This window comes from Oncorhynchus keta, chromosome 28 (assembly GCF_023373465.1).
Source record: "Oncorhynchus keta strain PuntledgeMale-10-30-2019 chromosome 28, Oket_V2, whole genome shotgun sequence".
Lineage (NCBI taxonomy): Eukaryota > Metazoa > Chordata > Actinopteri > Salmoniformes > Salmonidae > Oncorhynchus > Oncorhynchus keta.
In genome coordinates, this window is record NC_068448.1 from 34,656,824 (window position 1) to 34,683,218 (window position 26,395).

Sequence of the window (26,395 nt, forward strand, 5' to 3'; positions counted from 1 at the left end):
TAAATACCAGGTAACTTGCAGTCTGTCAAAATTAGTGTCACCCCGTTTTCATTAATAAGATAATGCTGACATCTCATTGTACATGAGTGAAACTTTATTTGAATAGTGACAGAACACATGTCTGTTTTGAATAATGACTCATTTTATATTTGAATAAAAAAAGAGGTGTCTGTACATAATTTTTGCATGAGTAAATATATCAGCTAGAACCAAATTTAGGATCCATTTTTGCCATGCTGTCAAAATGGTTCACATAATAATGATAAGAGTAATGATTGACCCTATTTCTTCACACAAAATTCTTGCATGACTCGAGCCTACAGATGCATGGCATTAGCGGTCCAAAACGTCATCATTTATATAAGTTTTTAGTATTTCATCATACACAGATGGTTTGAAGGAGACATTTCTTGTGTTATGGAGTATATTGAATTTGAACCCACAAAGTTTAATCAAATCATGAAAAAAAAATGAGCGTAGCAGTTTATTGATCAACTAAATATATCAATCAATATTGTAAACCTTAGAGCAAATTCAGGTTATTTTCTGAAAACAATGGATGGATGAAAGCACCCTAAGGAACACTTTCAAGTACTACATATGTACAGGTCATTTCTGACATGTCTTTATTATTATTTTTATCAAAACACAAAGAATAAATGTTAAAATCATTTCACTACTAGTATTATTAGTATTGAAATTTTACAACAATGCTTGTTTTTGGCATTCAGATTCATTTCCTATGTGTTGAGAGGCAGAGAAACTCAGAGACACATTGGATTCCTCAATTCCCTTTCAAATATATGAGCCAAATATACATTAGCAGCAATTCAGAAATAAATAGTAACTTTTAAGTTGTGTTGTGTACACAGTCACCAATGAGGATAGTCACAAACCCTTCACACAGCAGAGGTCAGTACAGAACAGGCTGGAGTGTTACATCATCAAACCAGCACCAATTTGATAGCTTTAGCCATGTCATAAATAGAACGGCCAGTGTAACCTGTTCTCGTCAATTGGTTCCTTGTCTCCTTCCTATGGTGGGCACTGATCGGAAAAGACGGGATAGATGAAATCAATGACTAGTTGGGGGTGCTGCCAGGCCAGTTTGAACCGTGATTTCCTATCAGTGTCCACAAAGGAATTGGGATGATAAGGCATTTTAAGTGTTTTTGGACACATACTGAACCATACTGAGTAAATTAACCTAGATACGCTGTCGGTTATATGAATGTAGTGAGCAGGGATATTATTCCAACAATGCATAAGTTGGAGAAAACGGTCGTCCTTTAATTCTTTCCTATGGCTAGTCTTAAGATCTAGAGGATGTGTTCTCTTTACATTAATCTAAAAAAGAATTAATGTGGAATGACACAGGCTTCATATAAAACACAATAAACGGAACCTTTAAAAAAAAAAGGGACAACAACAATTGTAGACCAGTCACCCAAAAGCTGTGGAAGGAAGCAGGGTGACATAGACTTATTGATGAACAGACCCCGTGGCCCTATGTCAAGTACAGGGGAATCACAGTTCTCAGAGGGATATTTCATAATGCTGGACAAATCACAGTACTGTAAATGGTGTTAAATCCCATGGGAGCCGCTCAGATACTTTACAGCTTTTTCCCAAAAAGTCACAAATTCTTTGCTGCGTTCACATTTGGCACGCTTGTGATTACTGCCTCAGACCCCTGTTAGATTCCAGACCGTTAGTAAATCGCCCCCACAAAAATCAAGCTTCACAGCGGCCTCACTTTATTTGAGACAAGATTAGTGCACACAAACCACTTTTTTCCCTTAAAAAATACCATAGATTAGCGGAAAAAACACTGAACATCATAAAACAAGCAAGGGGAAAAAAGTGCACGTTAACCTTCATTGGTACACCACATTTTTTAATAGTTTAACATTTATTTTTTTGTTTGTCATCAATACACATTTTAGGCAGATCTGTAGCTAGGATGGATATGTCACATGCCTTAGGAGTGGGGATGAGATCAAGGCTGCTTCCCTGAGTTATGTTTGAGAGTCAACTGTTTGACATGGAAGCCTTCTACATATGGGTTATGGACCTCAACAATAATGGCTAGTCACTAAGTGGCACAAAGTAGGGTGGCTTGTGCTTTGGATGATTGCTGCGAATGCTTTTTGGTTGATGGCGGATGCCCCAGAGTTGATACGTAGTGGATAGGTATTTTTTTAAGGCTGAGTGGTAGAAGATTTACCGCAATTAACCAACAGCTCGAGAGAGAAGCTCTAGGCCACAGGTATCCCTGGAGAAGTGTTCCTTTTGAGGAATGAAACGGTAACATTCTATCAAACACACTGTAAAAAAAGATAGTATTGTTTTGCATTTTATTTGTACAACAAGTTTATGAAGTTTAGCTCACTTGAGAAGAATAAACAGTAATTTGTCATCGGCCAAAACATTAGGCTGATTAACCGCATTTAGCCAAATCCACAGAAATGTTAGCACGCATGTTCTTTGTTAAAACTTTATTTTTGACATTGCATGTTCCGTACAAACCAATCTGTTGTACACAATAGCTTACCAAAATGTTTTAAGTTTAGAAAGTTTACAGTTATTTCAGCCCCTAGGATTTTCATTTCAGCCCGATACTAGTAAGCATAAACGCTTCTAAAATTATTATTTACAAACAATTTACTTGACTATATTTACATCCTATGGATGGATCAAAGCTTGCAAAGTCAAGGCTCACTTGAAACCACAAGGATGCTGGCAGATATGTATGACTCAAAGTAGTTTATTCTATGGCAGTGAGAAGTTCTGTTTTGAGGTATATTATTCTTGTAGGTGTAGTGACAGCACTGTAACTCACTGTTCCTAGACGGATCCAACTTTCTTCCCGAGAACTATAAAATGAAGAAAAATAAACCGTGTCTTCGTTTGACTATTGTTCCTGTAAAAAGCGTTTATTTTATTTTTTAAAGCGAATAAAAACAAGCCCCTAAAAACATGACATTGAAAACAGAGTGACTGCAGGCTCGATTTTGGGTCAATTGTGCTTGACCTATGCTTATGTGTTTCTAGATGCATTCTCTTGACAGGAAATAGTGTAGTGTTGTTACAAGGTGCCCCTAAGCAATGGCCCTAGGTCAGTTTTGTTATTCTAATGAGCTTTAAGATGTTCTGAAATCCTCAATTAAGAGTTAGGAGAAGGGAAGTCAGACCATAGATCCAGTGTTTAGGAGCTCCTCGTCAGCGTTAAGGGGGGGGGGGTGTAAGTTCCATTTTGATTCCAGACAATTCATGAATTTAATGCAAATGAAATGTGATGTCGATTTGTATTTTATGATTTTCAATCATCCCATTTCCATAATTAAATGAGGTAGAAGATGGAATTGGCCCCAATCTGTACTTAATAGTCCCTGTGACAGTGTAACCTGTCTGTCCTCTGCTACATGGAGCTGGTGGGCAGTCTATCTAGTCCTCTGTGTGTACCCCTCTCCCAGTCATGGAGAAAATCCCATGCAAAACAATTCATTTCACCAACAGTAAATCAAGCCTGGCTATGTCCTCAGTGGTTAATCTACAACGACGACCACGCATCAATCTCATTCTCCAACATACAGTTTTGTAGTGTGTGCTCGCTCAATAGGATGGACAGATTTCCGTTGACTATGTGCTGGTGTATGTAACGCTCTTTAGGGTTCTCACAAAAAAAACACTCTTGCTCAACTCACCCTCACAAAGCACTTGAAAACAAAAATATTCTGTAATTCAGCTAACCTTCTGGATCCCACTTCTGCCACCAACTGCAGTTGTAAACTAACTGGGTTGTTTGCAGTGGGGGAGAAGAGGAGAAGAGTCAGGGGAGCAGCCTTAGATCTCTATGTGTTTATGGGGGGAGTTAGTATGAGAAGGCGCGTGCGTCTACATCTGTTCGTCATGTCAGTTTATGTGGTCATAGCATTTTTCATTACATTTTTGTTTGTTCAGCTCATGCTTTTGCATGTAACATCCTGCCTGTGTAACATGTATTGGAGTTTGTGTTTGTGCTCTGCAACAGGAATGTCCACCGCCAAATGTTCAGGTGTGTGTTTGTAAGTGTGTGTGTCTGTGTGTGTGTCTGTGTGTGTGTGTGTGTGTGTGTGTGAGTGTGCGTGCGTGCCTTGGCTGTGTCCAGCTCACTCAGTCAATAATTTGATCTCGTTGGCAAGGAGGGTGTTGAAGTTGTAGGCCGGGTCGGGGAGGTTGGGTAGCACCGGGCTGGGGCCAGCTTGACGGCTCGGGGGCTGAGGGGTGGTATCGGCCAGCTCGGGGTCGCTCTCGCTAGAAGTAGAGCCCACGCTCATGTTGCACACGGCCTCGGGCAGCACGCTGCTGACTGCCGGGCACACCTCGGGCTCGCTGCTCGTCTCGCTGGCGCTGGACACCACCGAGAGCAGTGACATCTTGCGCGTGAGGCGGCTGGGCAGCAGCGAGAGGGCATGGTCGGCCACGATGCCCGCCACGTCCATGCCACACGCCTGGTCGAAGGCGATGAAGCCCACGTTGGCGTTGGCCTCGCACACCACGAACGAGCCGTCGTTGAGCTGCAGCAGGTCGATGCCACACACGTCCATGCCCAGGATGTTGGACACCTGCACCGCCAGCTGCTTGCCCTGCTCACTCAGCGGGCACATCATCCCCACGCCGCCTGCGGGAAAGAAGGGGATGTCAGTCACCACACTCACACACACTCGCCAGTCATCACTATCTGTGGACTGTAGACTGTTCACTGTGTGCCATACATGGACATTATTCACATTCTCTGAAGCCTCTATAGCGAGGAATCATAGAAGGACAGAGAAAACAGTGACCAACTCTCGGGACCACTATTTCTTGATGTCTTGTGAAATGTGGAATTATTAGTATTTCTTTTGGCGAAATAGATAGAAATAGGATGGACAAACACATACATCATATACTATATGACCCAGCCAGAGCAACTGAGAATCTATGCTTGCATAAGACAAAACCAAATCTTGTTATAACATCATGTGACACTTGTCATATAACTGTGGAACAATTGATGACCGGTGACCCCAAAATGTCACAAGACATGAGTGTGTCGGCTAGTCTAAAACTGCAGATGTTATGACAAGCATAATCATGTCTGTCATCAACCACAAAGTCACGTTCAAGACTACTAACTACATTGCCCTTCTGTGGTCCAATTCAATTGCACTGCTCCTCTTACTGTTCCCTATGATATGGTGTGGTTTCCTAACATAGACAAACTATGACTCTGCAAAATCCATTGGAATCCTCTTGTGAACCACAAAATAAACGAAAATAATGGAAATACAACATTCAGGGTAAAAATGTTAAAAAAGAGTTTCTTAGCCAACTAAAGAAATTCTCATTAATTGAAAATAACATAACATAACAAAGCAACATTTGTTTTATGGAACTCCATTAATCGCGGTTACTCAGAGGTAAATGTCTGTGAGAAAGTTTCTAATATTCTGTTTTTCTTCTGGGGGGAATGCCGTTAACTGTGATTACCTTTGTGCAAAGGAAGGAAGCGAAATCTCCTCCCTCGCAAACGGAATCTCTTGGTCAAACCCCTCCCGTCGCCCGTGTTTTGTAGACATGCATTCTTACAAAACAGACCATTTTGACTTTGTGGCTGTGGAATCTAGCGGAAACCGTTTATCAAACACACATAGGCTTAAGGATCTCTGCACCAGTTTAACTTCATTGGGATAGGGGGCAGCATTTTCACTTTTGGATGAAAAGCGTGCCCAGAGTAAACGGCCTCCTACTCAGTCCCAGATGCTAATATATGCATATTAGTAGTAGTATTGGATAGAAAACACTCTGAAGTTTCTAAAACTGTTTGAATGATGTCTGTGAGTATAACAGAACTCATATGGCAGGCAAAAACACGAGAAAAATCGAAACAGGAAGTGGGAAATCTGAGGTTTGTAGTTTTTCAACTCAGCCCCTATTGAAGATAGTGGGATACGGGTTATTTTGCACTTCCTACCGCTTCCACTAGATGTCAACCGTCTTTAGACCTTTGTTTGATGCTTCTACTATGAAGGGCGCTGAATGAGAGGGGAATGAGTCAGAGGTCTGCCAGCAGCCACGAGCTCAGTCACGCGCATTCACATGAGAGGCAGCTCCCGTTCCATTGCTTTTCTACAGACAATGGAATTCTCCAGTTGGAACATTATTGAACATTTGTGATAAAACCAGCCTAAAGATTGATTCTATACATTGTTTGATATGTTTCTACGACCAGTAATATAACTTTTTGGAATTTTCGTCCGACCTTTCCGCTGGAAGTTGCACGCGCGTTTTGATTTGTTTACCAAACGCCCTAACAAAAGGAGGTATATGGACATAAATGATGAACTTTATTGAACAAATCAAACATTTATTGTGGAACTGGGATTCCTGGGAGTGCACTTCTGATGAAGATCATGAAAGGTAAGTTAATATTTATAATGCTATTTCTGAATAATGTTGACTGCGCAACATGGCAGATATTTCTTTTGGCTGGTTTAGGCTCTGAGCTCCGTACTCAGATTATTGCATGGTATGCTTTTTCTGTAAAGTTTTCTTGAAATCTGACACAGCGGTTGCATTCGGAGAAGTGTATCTATAATTCCATGCATAACACTTGAATTTTCATCAACATTTATAATGAGTATTTCTGTAAATCACTGCATGTTTTGGAACTACTGAACATAACACGCCAATGTAAAATTAGATTTTGGAATATAAATAGGCACTTTATCAAACAAAACATACATGTGTTGTGTAACATGAAGTCCTATGAGTGTCATCTGATGAAGATCATCAAAGGTTAGTGATTCATTTTATCTCTATTTGTGGTTTTTGTGACTCTCTCTTTGGCTGGAAAAATGGCTGGGTTTTTCTGTGACTAACATAATCGTTTGTGGAGCTTTCGCTGTAAAGCATTTTTGAAATCAGACACTCTGGCTGGATTAACAAGAATGTTATCTTTAAAATGGTGCCTAATACTTGTATGTTTGAGAAATTAGATTTATGAGATTTCTGTTGATTTGTATTTGGCGCCCTGCAATTTCATTGGCTGTTGGCGAGGGGTCCCGCCAGCGGAATGAGATGTGGAACCCCGTTCCCAGACAGGTTAAGCATCGTCTTCGCCCTATCCTGATTCATCCACATAATCAACACTCCTGCTCGTAATCACATAATTCTACGTGAGCCTTGACAGATTATTGCCGTTTTATCTGTCCACGAGAATCTGTCCACGAGAGATTAGGACTCCATAAAAAAACAGATTTGACTCTGACCTTGGTTTTCTCTAGCAATAACCAGTCTATAGACACTGTGGTGACAGCATCACATAAACAGCATCACATAAACCTAATTTATATTCTGTCTATAAAACCCTGATGAAGGCTACATGCTGAAACGTGTCGGTTGTAAACAAGAAGCATAAAAACAAACTTCCATTGTCCAAGAATAATATCCTTCTCTCCTCTGGCCAGCATCACTCACCCAGGGAGCAGTTGCTCTGCATGCGTCCGTCGGTGGAGCAGCGCAGCATGGAGCCGATGACACGGCCGCCCACCAGCACCACCCGGACGTCGCGACCGTGCGACTCTTTCACGTACTCCTGGAAGAGGTAGGGAGCGTCGTGGCGAATCAGGTGGCTCAGGTCAGCCAGGTGGTGCTTGTCCCTGGCCAGGAACACTGCCTTTCCTGTGAGAGAGGGGTGAGGTGGGGGGGTTGTTGAGGAGTGTAGGGTAGGGAGAAATGTAGAACTTTTCATTACATCTCAAGAATCTCAAAGATGCTTTAAAAGACAATGATCGAGTTAAACAGAAAGTGAGCAAGGGTTTTCAGTCACAAAAGTCATCATCCAGTTATCTGACCATTGCCCTCCTGACCATGTAATACTCTGCAAACAGTGCCTTCAGAAAGTACTCACACCCCTTGACCTTTTCCACATTCTGTTGTGTTACAAAGTGGGATTAAAATGGATTTAAGTCTCTTTTTTTTGTGTCAACGATCTACACAAAATACTCTGTGAAAGAAAAATGTTACCTTTATTTAACTAGGCAAGTCAGTTCAGAACAAATTCTTATTTACAATGACGGGATACCCCGGCCAAACCCTAACCCGGACGATCCTGGGCCAATTGTGCGCCGCCCAATGGGACTCCCAATCACGGCCGGTTATGATACAGCCTGGAATCAAACCAGGGTCTGTAGTGACACATCTAACACTGAGATGCAGTGCCTTAGACCGCTGCGCCACTCGGGAGCCCTAAATAAAACACTAATATATTTGTATAATATATATAATTGTATGTGTGGGGTACAGAGATGAGGTAGTCATTAAAAAATTATGTTAAAGACTATTAAACAACGCATTTTCCCCCTCAGGTGACTGAAAAGATTTTGCATGGGTCCCCAGATCCTCAAAAGGTTCTACAGCTGCACCATTGAGAGCATCCAAACAGGTTGCATCACCGCCTGGTATGGCAACTGCTCGGCATCTGACCGTTAGGCGCTACAGAGGGTAGTGCGTATGGCCCAGTACATCACTGGGGCCAAGCTTCCTGCCACCCAGGACCTATATACTAGGTGGTGTCAGAGGAAGGCCCAAAACATTGTCAAAGACTCCAGTCACCCAAGTCATAGACTGTTCTCTCTGCTCCTGCACGGCAAGCGGTACCGGAGCGCCAAGTCTAGGAACCAAAGGCTCCTTTAACAGCTTCTACCCCCTCTATAAGACTGCTAAACAATTCATCAAATGGCCACCCAAACTACTTACATTGCTTTTACACGGCTGCTATTCGCTGTTTATTATCTACATGTAAGCTTAGTCACTTTACAAATTACCTCGACTAACCTGTACCACCGCACATTGACTCGGTACCGGTACCCCCTGTATATAGCCTCGTTGTTGTTATGTAATTTTCTTGTGTTACTTGTAGATTTTATATTTTTAAATGTTTACGGTTATTTAGTCAATCTTTTCTTAACTCCAACTCTTGAACTGCGTTGTTGATTAAGGGCTTGTAAGGGAAAGGGGGATACATAGTCAGATGTACATATTTATTATGTCACTTATTATGTGACTTGTTAAGCACATTTTTACTCCTGAACTTATTTAGGCCTGCCATAACAATGGGGCTGAATAGTTATTAACTCAAGACATTTCAGATTTTCATTTTTAATTCATTTGTAAAAATGTAGTGAAAACATAATTCCACTTTGACATTGTGAGGAATTGTGTGTAGGCCAATGACACAAAAGCTCAAATTAATCAAATAAAAAATTCAGGCTGTCAAGGGGTGTGAATACTTTCTGAAGACACCGTGCGTACTTTCAGTATTTTTCTGAAGCTGACAGTGATATTGTGAACGCTGACACCTCTCACATGAAAGGCCATGTAACAATTTAAATGTAGTCATCTTTCAAGACACTCGGGACACTGACTGAGAGTAGGTGGGGAGAGAGCAGAATGCCTCTCGCACTAGCTAGCAAAAATGCCAGGGCCCATTTTAATTAGTGTAGACTCTGTCTTCGTGCTTAGTGGCATGTCCTCTAACCCCAACACAGGTCAGCGTTGACTAAGGGACCAGGGAGGGAGACCCGTGAGAGGAGCATGCGAGTGTGGTGGGGTGTGTGTAGAGATATTTGAATAGGTTGCATTGCTTACACCACACAGACAGGACAAAATGGTAGCTATGACACCTCATAGCTGAGATCAAACAACAGGACACGACCCCATCGAACAGGAGCAAAACAGCTGTCCAATGAGATGGAGAGGGGGCACACTCACTAAAACCCAGTGTCAACCAGCCAACCAGACTACACATTCAACAAAGAGGACCACTTAGCTCTACATGTGAGAAAAGAAGGAACGGCTCTGCCCATTGGCATTGCTATTGGCTAAGTCCTGTTAAATGCTCAAGAAATGGCTCATCTCCACCAATGGTCACGTTCCTTAACAATGCCTTATCTTGATAGTCTATGCCCTGTCGCTACCCAAAGTCTATTATCCATACAGACAATGGACGACCAACTAGGAGACCAACTAAAGTGTCAATGACTATGAATAGATAGGTTGATGGGCCGGCAGGCTGCTGTGGAATAGCCCGTGGTCAATCTCTTCCCAAAATGGCAGGGTTCTAAAAAAGGTCTCTGGCAATCCTTAAAATAAATAAAGTAAGAAAATATCAAAAGAAAGGCACCGTGATTATTAATATGGGTTTAAATAAGCTGTCAAAGATTCATGCTGCTTTCCTCAAACAATTAGCACTCATTTGTCAAATTATATTAGGTGGACCAAGGTGCCATTGGCCACAATGCATATTTGACCTTGATTTAACTATGCAAGTCGGTTAAGAACACATTCTTATTTACAATGACGGCCTATCCCGGGCCAAACCTAGTCAAATTGTGCGCCGCCCGAAGGGACTCACAATCACAGCTAGATGTGTTAGCCTGGATTTGAACCAGGTAATATAGCGACACCTCTTACACTGAGATGCAGTGCCTTAAATGGTGGAAGAGGAGTAGAGAGAGACGGGTTTGCATAAACCCAGAAGCCTGGGCTGTAAAGAGACAGCAATGACAGATGGGAGGGATGGTTGCAGTCAGACTGACCTCTGTGGCCACGAGTGTTCTTCACCACCACGGGGTAGCCCAGCGGTTCCGCCTCGTCGATCATCTTGCGGAAGTTCTCGTGTCCTCCTACGAAACACACAAGACAGACACACATACACGTTACAATTTGTCCAATGATCATACCCCCTCTATTAACCCTCTGTGTACCTCAGTCATTTGACCGTGCGGAATGGGGTTTGTTGCTATACGATCCATGTTGTGACTTGTGAAGCAAGAAGTAGAGTAGTTTAGTCTCTATTATCCCAGGGTGGAAATTGATTTTGCAGCATGTAGTAAAAACACATTGAACACATGTCAATAATATACACCAAAACAATAAATAGAGCAATATGCACAATTAACAGTATTTCAGACGTATTCGTTTTAAACTTGGGGAGCCTGTATCTGCCCTCTGAGGGAAGAAAGATAAATTCATCAAACAAGGGATGCTGGGAGCCCTTCAGAATGGATCGCGCCTTACGGATGACTCGTGGCTAATAAGAAATGATTGCCATTGGATGAGGATTGCTGTGGGTCTCTGACTTTTCCTGTGACTATATCTGATAATACTTCTAATACAATTGACCATTAAGAACACTATTGACATTTAAACGTCATTTGGAGAGAGAGAGCTCTGCTTCAGTTTGCTCTGTCTGGGACTGAACTGTTTGGAATATTGAGCACTGAAATTTGAGCGAGAAGGAAACACAGGATCATTTAGATTTTTTCTGTGCTCTCGGTCTCTGGTCTGGCGTTTTAACAGAGAACCAGATGTGAGCTGCCTTTTTCAAAAAGCACACGTCCACACTGCTGTGAGAATGAGAGAGAGAGACAGAAAAAGAGAGAGACAGAACAAGAGAGAGAGACACAGAGACAGCAGCACATTCAATTTAAAGCTCAGTTCGACCATGTCACTGGCTGCTGTGGCGGGGTTAGAGCCAGAGGAGGGGAGGGGCAGGAGGGAGGGATCTTTTATTTTCAAAGTCATGAGGGTGGAGGGGCACATTACATAAGCACTCCAGCTTCCCTGCACCGCCTGGTCTGCCTGGCCTCGTTTTTCTGAATGCTATTCGGGAAAGATTATCCCTGCTGCCCTTGCCAAAACACACGGCATTTGATTTTTGCAGTGGCAAAAAAATGATAATATCTAAATACACAGTCGCTGTCAGATTTGATGTAGTCTTACAACAAAACAAAAACACAGCGAGTGTGTGGTTTTGGCTTAGGATGTACAGGCCCCGTTGCCTGCCTGTGTTCTTACACATCCTGCTTTGTCCAACGTAAAGAAGGAAGAAATTCCATGGAAAACGTGACAAACACCCCAAAATGACACCGATTATTTGTGTCGGAGAAAGGGATGATGATAGAGGAGGGGATTGGATGTGAGATGCTCTTTCTGTTTTGATTCTTAAGATTATACTATCGGGTGACTTTTTATGTTAATCCTGGTTGTAGAACCATTTGTCATGACTATGTCTACACTCAGACCAACTCAAGCGCATTTAAAAGCATGCTTGGCGAATCATTCCCTGCAAGGCAGGAAGCCTAGTGGTTAGAGCGTTGGGCCGGTAACCAAAAGGTTGCTGGATCGAATCCCTGAGCTGACAAAGGTAAAAATATGTCATTCTACCCCTGAACAAGTCAGTTAATCCCGTGTTCCCCGGTAGGTCGTCAGTGTAAATAAGAAATTGTTTTTAACTGACATGCCTAGTAAAATAGATAACAAATATTTAAGATGGCATATCTCTGATACAAGGATGCACCCAATTCATTATCATTGCCCTCACTTCAAGAACAAAGAGAGCAGCTGTGCTTTGATTTAGTAGTCTTCCGCTTTATGTACAATCTGCGGTAGTGTAAGGACTTTTATTTCGTGATAATGTTGTAGATTTTAAGCAGTATATCCTTAGTTATTATAGTCCAATATATATCCATATAAGATCTCAAGTAGTGTGTGTGTGTGTGTGTGTGTGTGTGTGTGTGTGTGTGTGTGTGTGTGTGTGTGTGTGTGTGTGTGTGTGTGTTTTAACCCTTCACTTGTGGTCAGATGTCTGTGCAATAAAGGGCCACTCCGCTGAGGAATTCATCTGGAAGAGCTCTGCCTATTCTGGGCAGTAAGGTTGCTGAGCAAGACACATTCTCCTGGAGGGGATAAGTTGAATTGTTGACCAGTTTGAACCATTTATTTTTAAGTACCATGTCAGTCAGTTCTCTGTTAACCTCATGTTAATGCCAAATTTGAAGTTCTGTACCGACCAATAAGAAGTGCATCATGTGACAGTATATAAGCCATGTAAAGAGAAACTCAAGCTTCCATGGTATTGGTTGAAGCGCAACCCTTCCATTGAGATGAATTAAAGAATTGAACCTGGACAAACTGTCCGAGATTCCTTGAGTCGACTCCTTACAAAAGCTGTCTTAAGTGTGAGTTTGGAACCACCAAGACTCTTCCTAGAGCTGGCCGCCTGGCCAAACTGAGCAATCGGGGGAGAAGGGCCTTGGTCAGGGAGGTGACCAAAAACCTGATGGTCACTCTGACAGAGCTCCAGAGTTCTACTGTGGAGATGGGAAAAACTTCCAGAAGGACAACCATCTCTGTAGCACTCCACCAATCAGGCATGTATAGTAGAGTGGCCAGACGGGAGCCACTCCTCAGATAAAGGTACAACAGCCTGTTTGGAGTTTGCCAAAAGGCACCTAAAGGACTCTACAGACCATAAGCAACAACATTCTCTGGTCTGATGAAACCAAGACTGGAAAGACCTGAAAACAGCTGTTTAGCGACACTCCCCATATAACCTGACAGAGCTTGAGTGGATCTGCTCTAGGGAGTTTTTCCTAGCCACCGTGCTTCTACACCTGCATTGCTTGCTGTTTGGGGTTTTAGGCTGGGTTTCTGTACAGCACTTTGAGATATCAGCTGATGTACGAAGGGCTATATAAATAAATTTGATTTGATCTGCTGAGAAGAATGGGAGAAACTCCCCAAATACAGGTGTACCAATCTTGTAGTGCCATACCCAAGAAGAGTCAAGGCTATAATCGCTGCCAAAAGGTGCTTCAATAAAGTACTGAGTAAAGGGTCTGAAAACTTATGTAAATGTGACATTTCAGTAAAGGAAATTATACATTTCCAAACATTAAGAAAAAACTGTTTTTGCTTTGTCATTATGGGGTGTTGTGTGTACAGTCGTGGCCAAAAGTTTTAAGAATGACACAAATATTAATTTTCACACAGTTTGCTGCTTCAGTGTCTTTAGATATTTTTGTCAGATGTTATGGAATACTGAAGTATAATTACAAGCATTTCACAAGTGTCAAAGAATTTTATTGACAATTACATGAAGTTGATGCAAAGATTCAATATTTGCAGTGTCGACCCTTCTTTTTCAAGACCTCTGCAATCCACCCTGGCATGCTGTCAATTAACTTCTGGGCCACATCCTGACTGATGGCAGCCCATTCTTGCATAATCAATGCTTGCAGTTTGTCAGAATGTGTGTTTTTTTGTTTGTCCACCCGCCTCTTGAGGATTGACCACAAGTTCTCAATGGGATTAAGGTCTGGGGAGTTTCCTGTCCATGGACCCAAAATATCAATGTTTTGTTCCCCAAGCCACATAGTTATCACCTTTGCCTTATGGCAAGGTGCTCCATCATGCTGGAAAAGGCATTGTTTGTCACCAAACTGTTCCTGGATGGTTGGGAGAAGTTGCTCTCAGAGGATGTGTTGGTACCATTCTTTATTCATGGCTGTGTTCTTAGGCAAAATTGTGAGTGAGCCCACTCCCTTGGCTGAGAAGCAACCCCACACATGAATGTTCTCATGATGCTTTACTGTTGGCATGACACAGGACTGATGGTAGCGCTCACCTTGTCTTCTCCGGACAAGCTTTTTTTCCGGATGCCCCAAACAATCGGAAAGGGGATTCAGAGAAAATTACTTTACCCCAGTCTTCAGCAGTCCAATCCCTGTACCCTTTGCAGAATATCAGTCTGTCCCCAATGTTTTTCCTGGAGAGAAATGGTTTCTTTGCTGCTCTTCTTGACACCAGGCCATCCTCCAAAAGTATTTGCCTCACTGTACGTGCAGATGCACTCACACCTGCCTGCTGCCATTCCTGAGCAAGCTTTGTAAGGTGGTGCCCCGATCTGACAGCTGAATCAACTTTAGGAGACGGTCCTGGCGCTTTCTGGACTTTCTTGGGCGCCCTGAAGCCTTCTCCACAACAATTGAACCGCTCTCCTTGAAGTTCTTGATGATCCAGTAAATAGTTGATTTAGGTGCAATCTTACTGGCAGCAAAATCATTGCCTATGAAGCCCTTTTTGAGCAAAGCAATGATGACGGCACGTGTTTCCTTCAAGGTAATCATGGTTGACAAAGGAAGAACAATGATACCAAGCACCAAATTCCCTTTGAAGCTTTTAGTCTGTTTTTCAAACTCAATCAGCATGACAGTGATCTCCAGCCGTGCCTCGTCAACACTCACACCCGTGTTAACGAGAGAATCACTGACATGATGTCAGATGGTCCTTTTGTGGCAGGGCTGAAATGCAATGGAAATGTTTTTTGGGGGGATTAAGTTAATTTGCATGGCAAAGAGGGACTTAGCAATTAATTGCAATTTATCTGATCACTCTTCATAACATTCTGGAGTATATGCAAATTGCCATCATACAAACTGAGGCAGCAGACTTAGTGAAAATTAATATTTGTGTCATTCTCAAAACTCTTGGCCACGACTGTAGATTTATGAGGGGAAAAAACGATTTAATCCATTTTAGAATAAGACTGTAACCAAACAAAATATGGAAAAAGTAAAGGGGTCTGAATACTTTCCAAATGCACTGTATCTGGTGAGTATGCAGTCCATGGAAAAACTGGGACATTTTCAGCTTCCAGGAATTATGTACAGATCCTTGCGACATGGGGCCGTGCATTATCATGCTGAAACATGAGGTGATGGAGGTGGAGGAACGGTATGGGCCTCAGTGGGCCTCAGGATCTCATCACTGTATCTGTGTGCATTCAAATTGCCATTGAGTTCGTTGTGCGTAGCTTATGCCTGCCCATACCATAACACCACCGCCATCATGGGGCACTCTGTTCACAATGTTGACATCTGCAAACCACTCGCCCACACGACACCATACACTTAGTCTGCGGTCTGAGGCCGGTTGAATGTACAGCCAAATTCGCCAAAACCGATGTTCAAGGCGGCTTATGGTAGAGAAATTGACATTAAATTATCTGGCAACAGCTCTGATGGACATTCCTGCAGCCAGCATGTGAATTGCACGCTCCCTCAAAACTTGAGACATCTCTGGCACTGTGTTGTGTGACAAAACTGTACATTTTAGAGTGACCTTTTTTTGTCCAGCGCACAAGGTGCGCCTGTGTAATGATCATGCTGTTTAATCAGCTTATTGATATGCCACACCTGTCAAGTGGATGGATTATCTTGGCAAAGGAGAAACATTTTTGAGAAATAAGCTTTTTGTGCTTATGGAACATTTCTGGGATCTCCAATTTCAGCTCTTGAAACATGTGACCAACACTTTACATGTTGCGTTTATGTATTTTTGTTCAGTGTAGTTATCCAATTTCAGTTACAGAAATACATTTCAGAAAATCATTATAATCAAGGATGTAATCTACACAACATGAAAAGTCAAGAGATTAAGGGTTTTCTAAGCTCAGGAATCAGAAACAATATGGACCAAGCTTTGGAGCTCACCGTAAGAGAAGGTGTCTGGGAGGGGGACCCCGTGGCCGGCCAGCTCCTGGAAGGTCCAGAACTTGTTGACGCAGTTGAGGATAGCCTGGGGTCGGTTGACCAGCCTGCAGCCCATCTTCTCCAGGTGGCGCAGAACCGTGATGTCGCTGTCCGACTGCACCCAGGGGGTGGGCACCCGCACCACCGCCACCTGAGGGTAGGACGTCACCACCTCCTGCTCCACCCGCAGACCTGGGGATGAAAGGAGGGTGTGAGAGAGAAAAGAGAGGCCTCTATCTTAAAATATTCCCAATGTTACATCATATAGCTTCATATAGACAGCTTTGGCAATTATTGACTGATCACATAGACAGGTTTCGCAATCTTCTAACGATATGAAAATGCAGGCTACACTTTCACTCAAGAACGCCAACGGAAACATGAACATTTTTCTGAGCAACTCAGGTAGCGACAGTGGCTTGGCTTTGTCTGTCTCACACAACAGAAGCCCAGACAACCTAGGAGTAGCTAGTGCCCATTTGGAACATTCAGGCCACGCCCATACATCTGTTCCCACTGCACCAAAAACGTAGGGCCTAGTCTAGCTGCGATCGGATACTACTGTGTTTGTGTACGCAGCTCGTCATTATGGAGCTGCTCTGGATGTGCGAGTTCTGAGCTGGCTGTGAGTAGCAGAGGCAAGGGTCCAGGTAGGGTACTGTAACCTAGTGGTGTAAGTGCTTCATTTGGACTGGGTCCTGCCTGCATCGCTCACTCACATCACACCCTGCCCACATCCTCATGCTCCCCCGTGGCACTGCCAACTTCTCTGGCCTCAGGGCCAAGATTCGTCGCCCCTGGAGGAGCACCGATCCCCAGCAGTGTACTTAATACAGCTTACAGTTCATTGCATGCTCCCAATATAAGAAGGTATCAGCACAAATAGGGGAGATTGAACCTAAATACACATAAGAGATTTCTACGATCATGCACACAAGATGTACCACCAGCACCTATTCTCTGAATGATCGAGAAGGTATACAAGAGATAGCTATGTATATAGCCCATCTATAGATTGTGTACAAACATATGTATATTTATATTGACATAGTTTGCGTGTTTGAATGTTTTATTGTGCATGAGGTTACTCACTGTGCGATTTGAACTGGCAACTAACAGTCCATTTTGGCCTACTACCAGCCATTTTAATTCAGGAAGAAAGAACAATAAGGAGAGGCAGATGGGGTGATGATGGTACGAGAGGTGGAGCGGGGGAAGGAGGGAGGGAGGAGAAAGGCTCGTCACTGACGCAGCACTCTTCAATCCACCGTGACCTGCTTTTCAGCCATCTTAAGATCTCCACTCACCAAAGCGACAGCGTCAACGCTGGATCGACAGAGGTCGCAGTGACTGAGGCACACAAACAAAGGATAGGTGACGGGCTTCTCAAATACTGGCTCCTGATGCTAAATGGAGCGCACAGAAAAAGGGAAGGACATAGGTCATTTTTGGTTCAAACGATGGTCAGAGAAATTAAAAATGGAAAAGGCTGGAGATGTATGCATAAAGAACTGCAGGGGTGGCGGGGAAAAAGTGTGTGGCGGGGGATGACTCTGAGAAGTGGAAAGCGTTTGTTTAGGAATAGCACAGTCTGTCAGCCCTCCCCTCACTCTCAGTATTCAAATCGGGGGATGATTCATACACACCCTTTTCTCCCCAATCACACTTTTGATTGTGCAGCCGTTGAGCAAGCCATGCTACAATTAAGTGTTAGAGGACACACTGGCCAAGACAATGTCCACATCACTTGTCTCGGTTTCCAAGGGAACTACACAGAGCACATTGAAAACCTCAATGAATCTGTTCATTCATTTGGGGCGAGTGGGTGCACCTATAGTACGATGTGAACATTCAGAAAATGTTCATATATCCTTCCTCTTGTCAGAACAACAAATCTTATAAGGAAATCAGTCAATGTAAATGGATTTCTCTAAAACGATGTTGGAGGCAGTTTATGGTAGAGAAATTAACATTAAATTCTCAGGCAACCGCTCTGGTGGACATTCCTGCAGTCAGCATGCCAATTGCATGCTCCCTCAAAACTTGAGACATCTGTGGCATTGTGTTGTGTGACAAAACTGCACATTTTAGAGTGGCCTTTTATTGTGCCCAGCACAAGGTTCACCAGCTTCTTGATATGCCACTCCCGTCAGGTGGATGGAAAATATTGGCAAAGGAGAAATGCTCACCAAAAGGGAGGTAAACAAATGTATGCACAAAATTTAAGAGAAATAAGCTTTTTGTGCATATGGAAAATGTCTGATCTTTTACTTCAGATCAAGAAACATGGGACCTACACTTTACATGTTGTGTTTATAATTTTGTTCAGTATACCAATATATCTCCCCTGCTGTTCCGGAGGACTGAGTGATCTCGCTCTCTCTGAAGCCGACGTGAGTAGGCCTAAGTCTTTTAAACGGGTTAACACACGCCTGGCCCCGCGGCCTTACGGTGTTCTAGGGCACGTCATCACGAAATGTGCAGACCAGCTGGCAGGCGTCTTCACAGGCATTTTCAACTGCTCCTTGTCCATTCTGTAATCCCCACATGTTTCAACCGGACTACCACCGATCCGATACTCAAAAACGAAGGAAAACTGCCACAATGACTACCGCCCTGTAGCGCTCACATCTTTAATGATGACGTGCTTTTGACAGGCTGGTCATGGCACACAAACTCCATCATCCAAGACACCTTGGACCCACTCCAATTTGCAAATGAGTTGTTGTGAGACTGCTTTCTATGGCGGCTCTTTTTCCAATGGTCAACTTAATACACAGATCGGTCTTGGGTATAATATACAACCTACTATCTACTGTACTACCAGGGTGACCCCTCTTACAGGTATGCTTTCACTTTTAAAAATTAGAAGTGTGTGGGCGCGGTACGAATATTGTAAATTAAATATTTGAAGAAGAAAAAAATACATACAGTACCAGTCAAAAGTTTGGACACACCTACTTATTTTAAGGTTTTTCTTTATTTTGACAAATTTTCTACATTGTAGACTAATAGTGAAGACACCAAACTATGAAATAACACATATGGAATCATGTAGTAACCAACAAAGTGTTAAACAAATCAAAATATATTTGATATTTTAGATTCTTCAAAGTAGCCACCCTTTGCCTTGATGACAGTTTTGCACAAGTAACAGGTGTAATGTCTTAAAAAGTTAATTTATTGAATTTCTTTCCTTCTTAATGCGTTTTAGCCAATCAGTTGTGTTGTGACAAGGTAGGGGTGGTATACAGAAGACAGCCCTATTTGGTAAAAGACCAAGTCCATATTAGGGCAAGAACAGCTCAAATAAGCAAAGAGAAACGACAGTCCATCATTACTTTAAAACACGAAGGTCAAAATGTAAAGAACTTCGAAAGTTTCTTCAAGCGGAGTCGCTGAAAACCATCAAGTGCTGTGATGAAACTAGCTCTCATGGGGACCGACCCAGGAATGGAAGACCCAGAGTTACCTCTGCTGCAGAGGATAAGTTCATTGGAGTAAGTTCACGCCAGCACAGAACGTACTGCCAAATTCTCTAAAACAACGTTGGAGGTGGCTTTTGGTAGAGAAATAAACATTGAATTATCTGGAAACAGCTCTGGTGGACATTCCTGCAGTCAGCATGCCAAATTGTCAACCTCTCCCTGTCTGAGTGTAACACCAACATGTTTCAAGCAGACCACCATAGTCCCTGTGCCCAAGAACACTAAGGTAACCTGCCTAAATGACTACTGACCCGTAGCACTCACGTCTGTAGCCATGAAGTGCTTTGTAAGGCACTTCATTATCTCAGAAACCCTAGACCAACTCCAATTTGCCCCAACAGATCCAAAAATGATGCAATCTCTATTGTACTCCACACTGCCCTTTCCCACCTGGACAAAAGGAACACCTATGTGAGAATGCTATTCATTGACTACAGCTCAGCATTCAACACCATAGTACTCTCAAAGCTCATCACTAAGCGAAGGACCCTGGGACTAAACACCTCCCTCTGCAACTGGATCCTGGACTTCCTGACGGGCCACCCCCAGGTGCTAAAGGTAGGTAACAACACATCCGCCACACTGATCAGGTGTGCGTGCTCAGTCCCCTCCTGTACTCCTTATTCACTCATGACTGCACGGCCAGGCACGACTCCAACGCCATCATTATGTTTGACGATGACACAACTGTTGTAGGCCTGATCACTGACAAGACAGCCTATAGGGAGGAGGTCAGAGACCTGGCCATGTGGTGCAGGCCAACAACCTCTCCCTCAACGAGATCAAGACAAAGGAGATGATTGTGGACTACAGGAAAAGGAGGACCGAGCACGTCCCCATTCTCATCGACCGGGCTGTAGTGGAGCAGGATGAGAGCTTCAAGTTCCTTGGTGTCCACATCACCAAACTAACATGGTCCATGCACACCAAGACAGTCGTGAAGAGGGCACGACAACCCCCAGAAGACTGAAAAGATTTGGCATGGGTCCTCAGACCCCACCCCTTTTACACTGCTGCTAATCTCTGTTATTATCTCTGTTATGTTATAGTCACTTTAATTATTCATATTACCTCAACCTTCTCGACTAACCGGTACCCCCACACATTGACTCTGTACCTGTACCCCCGTATATAGCCTAGCTATTGTTATTTTACTGCTGCTCTTTAATTATTTGTTACTTTTATTTCTTATCATAACATGTTGTATTATTTTAAAAAATAAAACTGCATTGTTGGTTAGGGCTTGTAAGTAAGCGTTTCACTGTAAAGTCTACACCTGTTGTATTCGGCGCATGTGACAAATACAATTTGATTTTGATTTGAAATGCACACTCCCTCAAAAGTTGAGACATCTGTGGCGAGGTGCACCTGTGTAATGATCATGTTGTTTAATCAGCTTCTTGATATGCCACACCTGTCAGGTGGATGGATTACTCTGGCAAAGGAGAAATGCTCACTAACAGGGATGTAAACAAATTTGTGAAGAACATTTGAGAGAAATAACCTGTCTGTGTATTCAACATTTCGGGAATATTTTATTTGAGCTCATGAAACATGGGACCAACACTTTACATGTTGCGTTTAGTATATACTATTGGCACACTCCACTTACCAAGACCATTGCCAAGTAAAGCAAGCTGTCACCTGTTTTAATAGTAAGCCTTGTGGTGGTACCACCCAGCAGATCTAGAAGGGAGTGTATATCATACCGAACCCCTCCCTTGAGATGACATAGACTAGAGGAACTTTCTCAAGGTGCCTCTACATCACTTTTTAAAATGTAGAGTCAAACCGCTAGGGGCAAAACGAGCTAGATTTACAACTTAAAGCACAAAATACATCACTTTTGCAACTGTCAAATTGAAAACCAGAATTGACGCGATTCACTATTACTAAGCCGAAAACATCTGTACTGTATATCCCCCCCCCCCAAAAAAAATCCATGATAGTTACTCTTTAATAAGGGCCACAGGCCCAGTGGAAGCTAAATAGCTCCACAACATCGATGATGCCCACAATATTTTACCGTAGGTATGAGGTACTTTTCTGCATATGCTTCAAACCCACCACTGGTGTGCATGGCCAAAGTTCTCTATTTTCATGTCATCTGACCATAGCTCCGCCTGGAGGCATTGGCACTTGGATCGGAACCGGTGCTATAGTCAACATCGTTGATGTTATGGCCTATTTTGCTTCCACTGGTCCTGGGGCCCTTGTTAAGGTCAGTGGCATCTAAGCCAGGACATTTAGCCAAAAAAACGGTAGCCTCTGCCAGGAGTCTGCCACTTGGCCGCAAGTGTATCTTCCAGCAAGACAATAACCCTAATCACTAAACAAAATCAACAATGAAATGGTTAATTGACCACAAAATCAACATTTTGCAATGGCCTTTTCAGTCTCAAGACATGAACCTCATTGAAAACCTATGAAGAATTGAAGAGGGCAGGTGAAGGATATCAAGGATCTGGAAGGATTCTGTATGGAGGAAGGGTCTAAGATCCCTACCAATGTGTTCTCCAATATCATAAACTATTTTTGAAAAAGGCTCAGTGTCATTTTTGCCAACCCCCCCCCCAAATATCTTTCTCTGACCAATTCTATTAATACAAAATACAATTTCCCCTTCTTTTTTTAAAACAAACAACATAGCTCAGTATTTATCAAGGATGCCAGTAATTATAGACCCCACTGTATATACCTAGCTGAATCACTCCATTATCCCTGCACATTGGATTAATAGTACTGGCTCTGACCTGTATATAACTTACATTCTTGTGTTTATTTTTACTTATCTTGTATTTATTTCTTCTTAACTATATTATTACTTTTATTCTGCATTGTTGGAAAGAGCTCGCAAGTAAGCATTTCACTGTACTGATTTACACCTGCTGTATCCTGTGCACGTGACAATAAAACTTGAAACAGATGGATCAGCATGGTTCGTCAATGGGGAGTCTTTCCTCAGTGTTCCAGTGCTAAGATTATGATTAAGGAAAGATATGGGACTGTGCTCTTGGTCTATTACTGATGTGTCTCACATCATATTACTGACGGTGGTGGAAAATCACAATGTGTTCAATTGGCCCTGGCTCAAGAGATCCTGTGTCCTGTTGCCTTCGATAATATGATGGACGTGTTATATTTGTTATCTAGCGGTGAAAAGTGTGTGTGTCGCCTCTACGTGGAAGGCCAAAGAATCCGGTGTCGATTCGTAACCTGTGTAACCTCTTGCACAACTCTATATCACTGAATCATGGGATGTGAGATTCCTTTGGCTGATCACTGGGTTTGGCCTCTTACGTGAAGGTCCATCTTTGGTATTCCAGACAAGCTCGTGAGCACATAGCCTGTTCAGAGGACATGGAGGATCCATTAAACACTTTTATGTGGAACAGGCTATGACAATGGACTTTGCTACTAAAGTTATTTACACAATACAGGGCGGATACATACTGAACGATTTCAAGCCTGCTGTCATTTCATACTGTTTATTAGATAGCACTGCAGGTATAGGCCTAATGCATTTTGACGTGGTTACAATGCATTGTAAGGCCTGTCATGTCACGAGAATGTATGACTGACTCCCTGTGAGAAAAAAAGAAGGCAGGCCACACAAAACACAGCTGTGATCCAGTTATGGCTTTGGCCAATATTCCTACCCTCCCTTCCTCCTGGGTGTGTCACAGCCTAGTCTTCAATGCTGAATAATCTATCTACCAAGTAGGCCATTGTTAAAGTGGGTGTCTGACCGGCTTTGACTTTACCACCATTTTGTAAGCTACGTTTTTTTCCCAACTGCCGTAGAGAAACAGATTCAACATGTAGCCTACGTGAAGGATGAGGAGAATGCACACTGGTTTCTAGATCGTACGTGCTCCATCCCACGTGAGGAAGCGGCTTCTGGATTCGGAAGCCGTTCCCAATCTCACTGCCACATGTCAAAGAGACAGCTCCATCCCCACCTCCTGGTCTGAGTCAGCTTGCCCCCTCCCTTCAGTCAATGCCATCATGTAAGATGTGCTATAAGACAGCCTGCCACCTCATTGAGCTAAATGCGCCCTCCCCTTACCCAAGCTCACCTCTGACGACCAAATTCCACACAACAAGGGTCCTCACGTTCTTCAAATCAAGCAACCAAGGATATTAATATGTGATAAACTTATAGTAGCCATTGTTGGACTTGTCCCACCAGCCATCAGTGCTAAAGTATGTGTTCTGAAGCCTGTGTCTGTTGTCCCTGCATGCAAGTGCCTCGTGAGAATTCCAATATCTCCTATGTATTTGCAATTGTTGTACTCGTGTTGACTCAAGTTAAAAAAAAAAATAGAAGACAGCTAAAAGTGAATCAATATAACTAGCTAGCTAAACCCACACTTCACTTAGCTAATTACAAGTCAAATCAATGACATCTTCTTCTACTGCTTAACGTTATTAGATACTTCTATTGAATTAATGTTAGCTAGCATAGCTGTGCTGGCCCATGAAGAATACCACATAACCTACTAACGTTAGCTACTAGCTAGCCACTCTCTTTGTATTACGATGCGGGTGTAGCGCAATAACAACATCTGCTAAATATGTGTATGTGACCAATAAAATGTGACTTGTTCACAAAAGCTATCCAGCATAACGTTAGCTAGCTAGTTTTATACGTTTCCATAATGTAGACAATATTTTCCACCTACGCATATAATAAAGTAGCTATTCGATTTAGCAAATTTGTTGGCTTGGCATCATGGAGTATCTCTGTCTGACTATTCGAGGGTGTCTGGAAACTGGGTTGGTGATATACCTAAGTAAAGTTAGTTTTATATTGGATATTCGGTTTTATTCGGTTCACTCGTCCAATAGCTATTGAATCAAGCATTCCATGAATATGAAAAAGGTCATGGGAGGATGGAGAACCATCAAAACCTTTTGTTTTGTATAAAACATGGGTAAGGTTTCAGATGTAAATCTTAATTAAGTAGCTCTTAAACCACAATCCACACATTATTAAACGATTGCAATCTTTCAATTGCTCTAAGGGTACCATCACTATGACAACCATATATTCTGAATCAGGCCAAAATAAAATGTGTGGATTGTTCTCCATCCTCCCCTGATACAGAATTTATCATTTTCATAGTCACAGTATGCTTTGTTTAAGAGCTATTGAAGATTTAAATCTGAAACATACTTTTTATTATTATTCAAAACATGTCATTGTTTTCCATCCTTCCCTGGTTCATAATATACAATTCTAATAGTCATTGAATGCTTGGTAAAATAACTATTGACGAAAGAAAACCACAAATCCAATATCAACTAATTTTTACCTAGGTTTAGGCGGTCACGTCACAGAGTTAGCTAGCTAGCCAGCAGCTCGCGCTAGCAAGTTGTGTGTGTGTTTCGGTACGGAACAATACCTGCTACTGCTAGGCTCGCTAGTGGCTATATAATACTACAACTGAAATACACCCCACCATAGACAACAAGAATACACGATTAAACCCAAATTCAAAACAGTTGAAAAATGACATCACTATTATTACGGTGTGCCACTTCAAATCTAGTGATACTTGCCTAATTGTCCCTCACTGATGGTGAGCACGATTTGGTCCATGAGAAGTGAGCGGAATTCAACATCCTCCTCGGCGCATCGCTGTTTCAGAGCCCGAAGGATCTGGACTTGCGGATACTCCTGGTGGATACGCCGGTCGGTCACAAACCAAACCCGAGAACACATATTTGTATCAAACTGTGTCGTGCCGATTGAAAATAGTACAGAATACACACAGCTGTGGCCGAGAGGGTGGCGGGCGGGCGAACGAGAGCGCGGGATCCTAGTCAGAGATTGACGCGAATAATACAAAGATGCTCATACAATAGAGTGCAGCTACACGAACAAGCAATGTGGCTAAAACAATCTAACACCACGATTACAGCTGTTCTTTTAATGGTCGATTAATTAATCGATTTCCACTTGCTTCCCTTCATTTGCAGGCCGTTATTCCTGGTCCCTTTCGATCCAAGAACCCGTTGAATCACAATGAGCACCACAGTTTCTTCCCTTCTAAAAACAATACTGGTAGCAGTACTAGCTATGGCTCCTTGCACTTGCAGCCCTTAGGGCAAACAAAGCTTGTGCCGTTTTGCTTCGAATCCACCGCTCATGGAACTCAACAGCTACTACCCAGTGAACACCGCAGCCGCTTGGCTGAATAACACAATTGTGGTAGCTCTATGATTATCGAAGAAACCGATGCTGCTCGTATCCCCACGCTTGTCTGGTCTGATTAATTGGTGGAATGGCCCTGTACCGCTATCCACGAGGATCGGTGCTGAAAAGGTGCACGCTTGTTTTCAGTCCTGCGTTGTCCTTCAAGCACGCGCCTCGTTTACAACTCAATTTTCCTCGTTCCCGAACAATATATGGCCAATGATAATCGAGTTTATGCCATAATATGGACCAATCGCAGTTTATAAACCAACCGTCGCTGAAGTATGTGCTTTCGTTTTAGC

General features: G+C 42.8%; 1 protein-coding gene across 1 annotated transcript; it reads right to left on the reverse strand.

Moving 5' to 3' along the window:
• Positions 1–471: 471 nt before the first annotated feature.
• Positions 472–26,395, reverse strand: LOC118361096 (beta-citrylglutamate synthase B-like). The gene is made up of 5 exons (XM_035740858.2): positions 25,457–26,395; positions 16,365–16,595; positions 10,626–10,712; positions 7,504–7,707; positions 472–4,663 (listed from the first exon to the last, which is right to left on the reverse strand). The coding sequence occupies exons 1-5, from the start codon at positions 25,617–25,619 to the stop codon at positions 4,152–4,154; spliced, it is 1,197 nt and encodes a 398-aa protein (XP_035596751.1). The 5' UTR covers positions 25,620–26,395; the 3' UTR covers positions 472–4,151.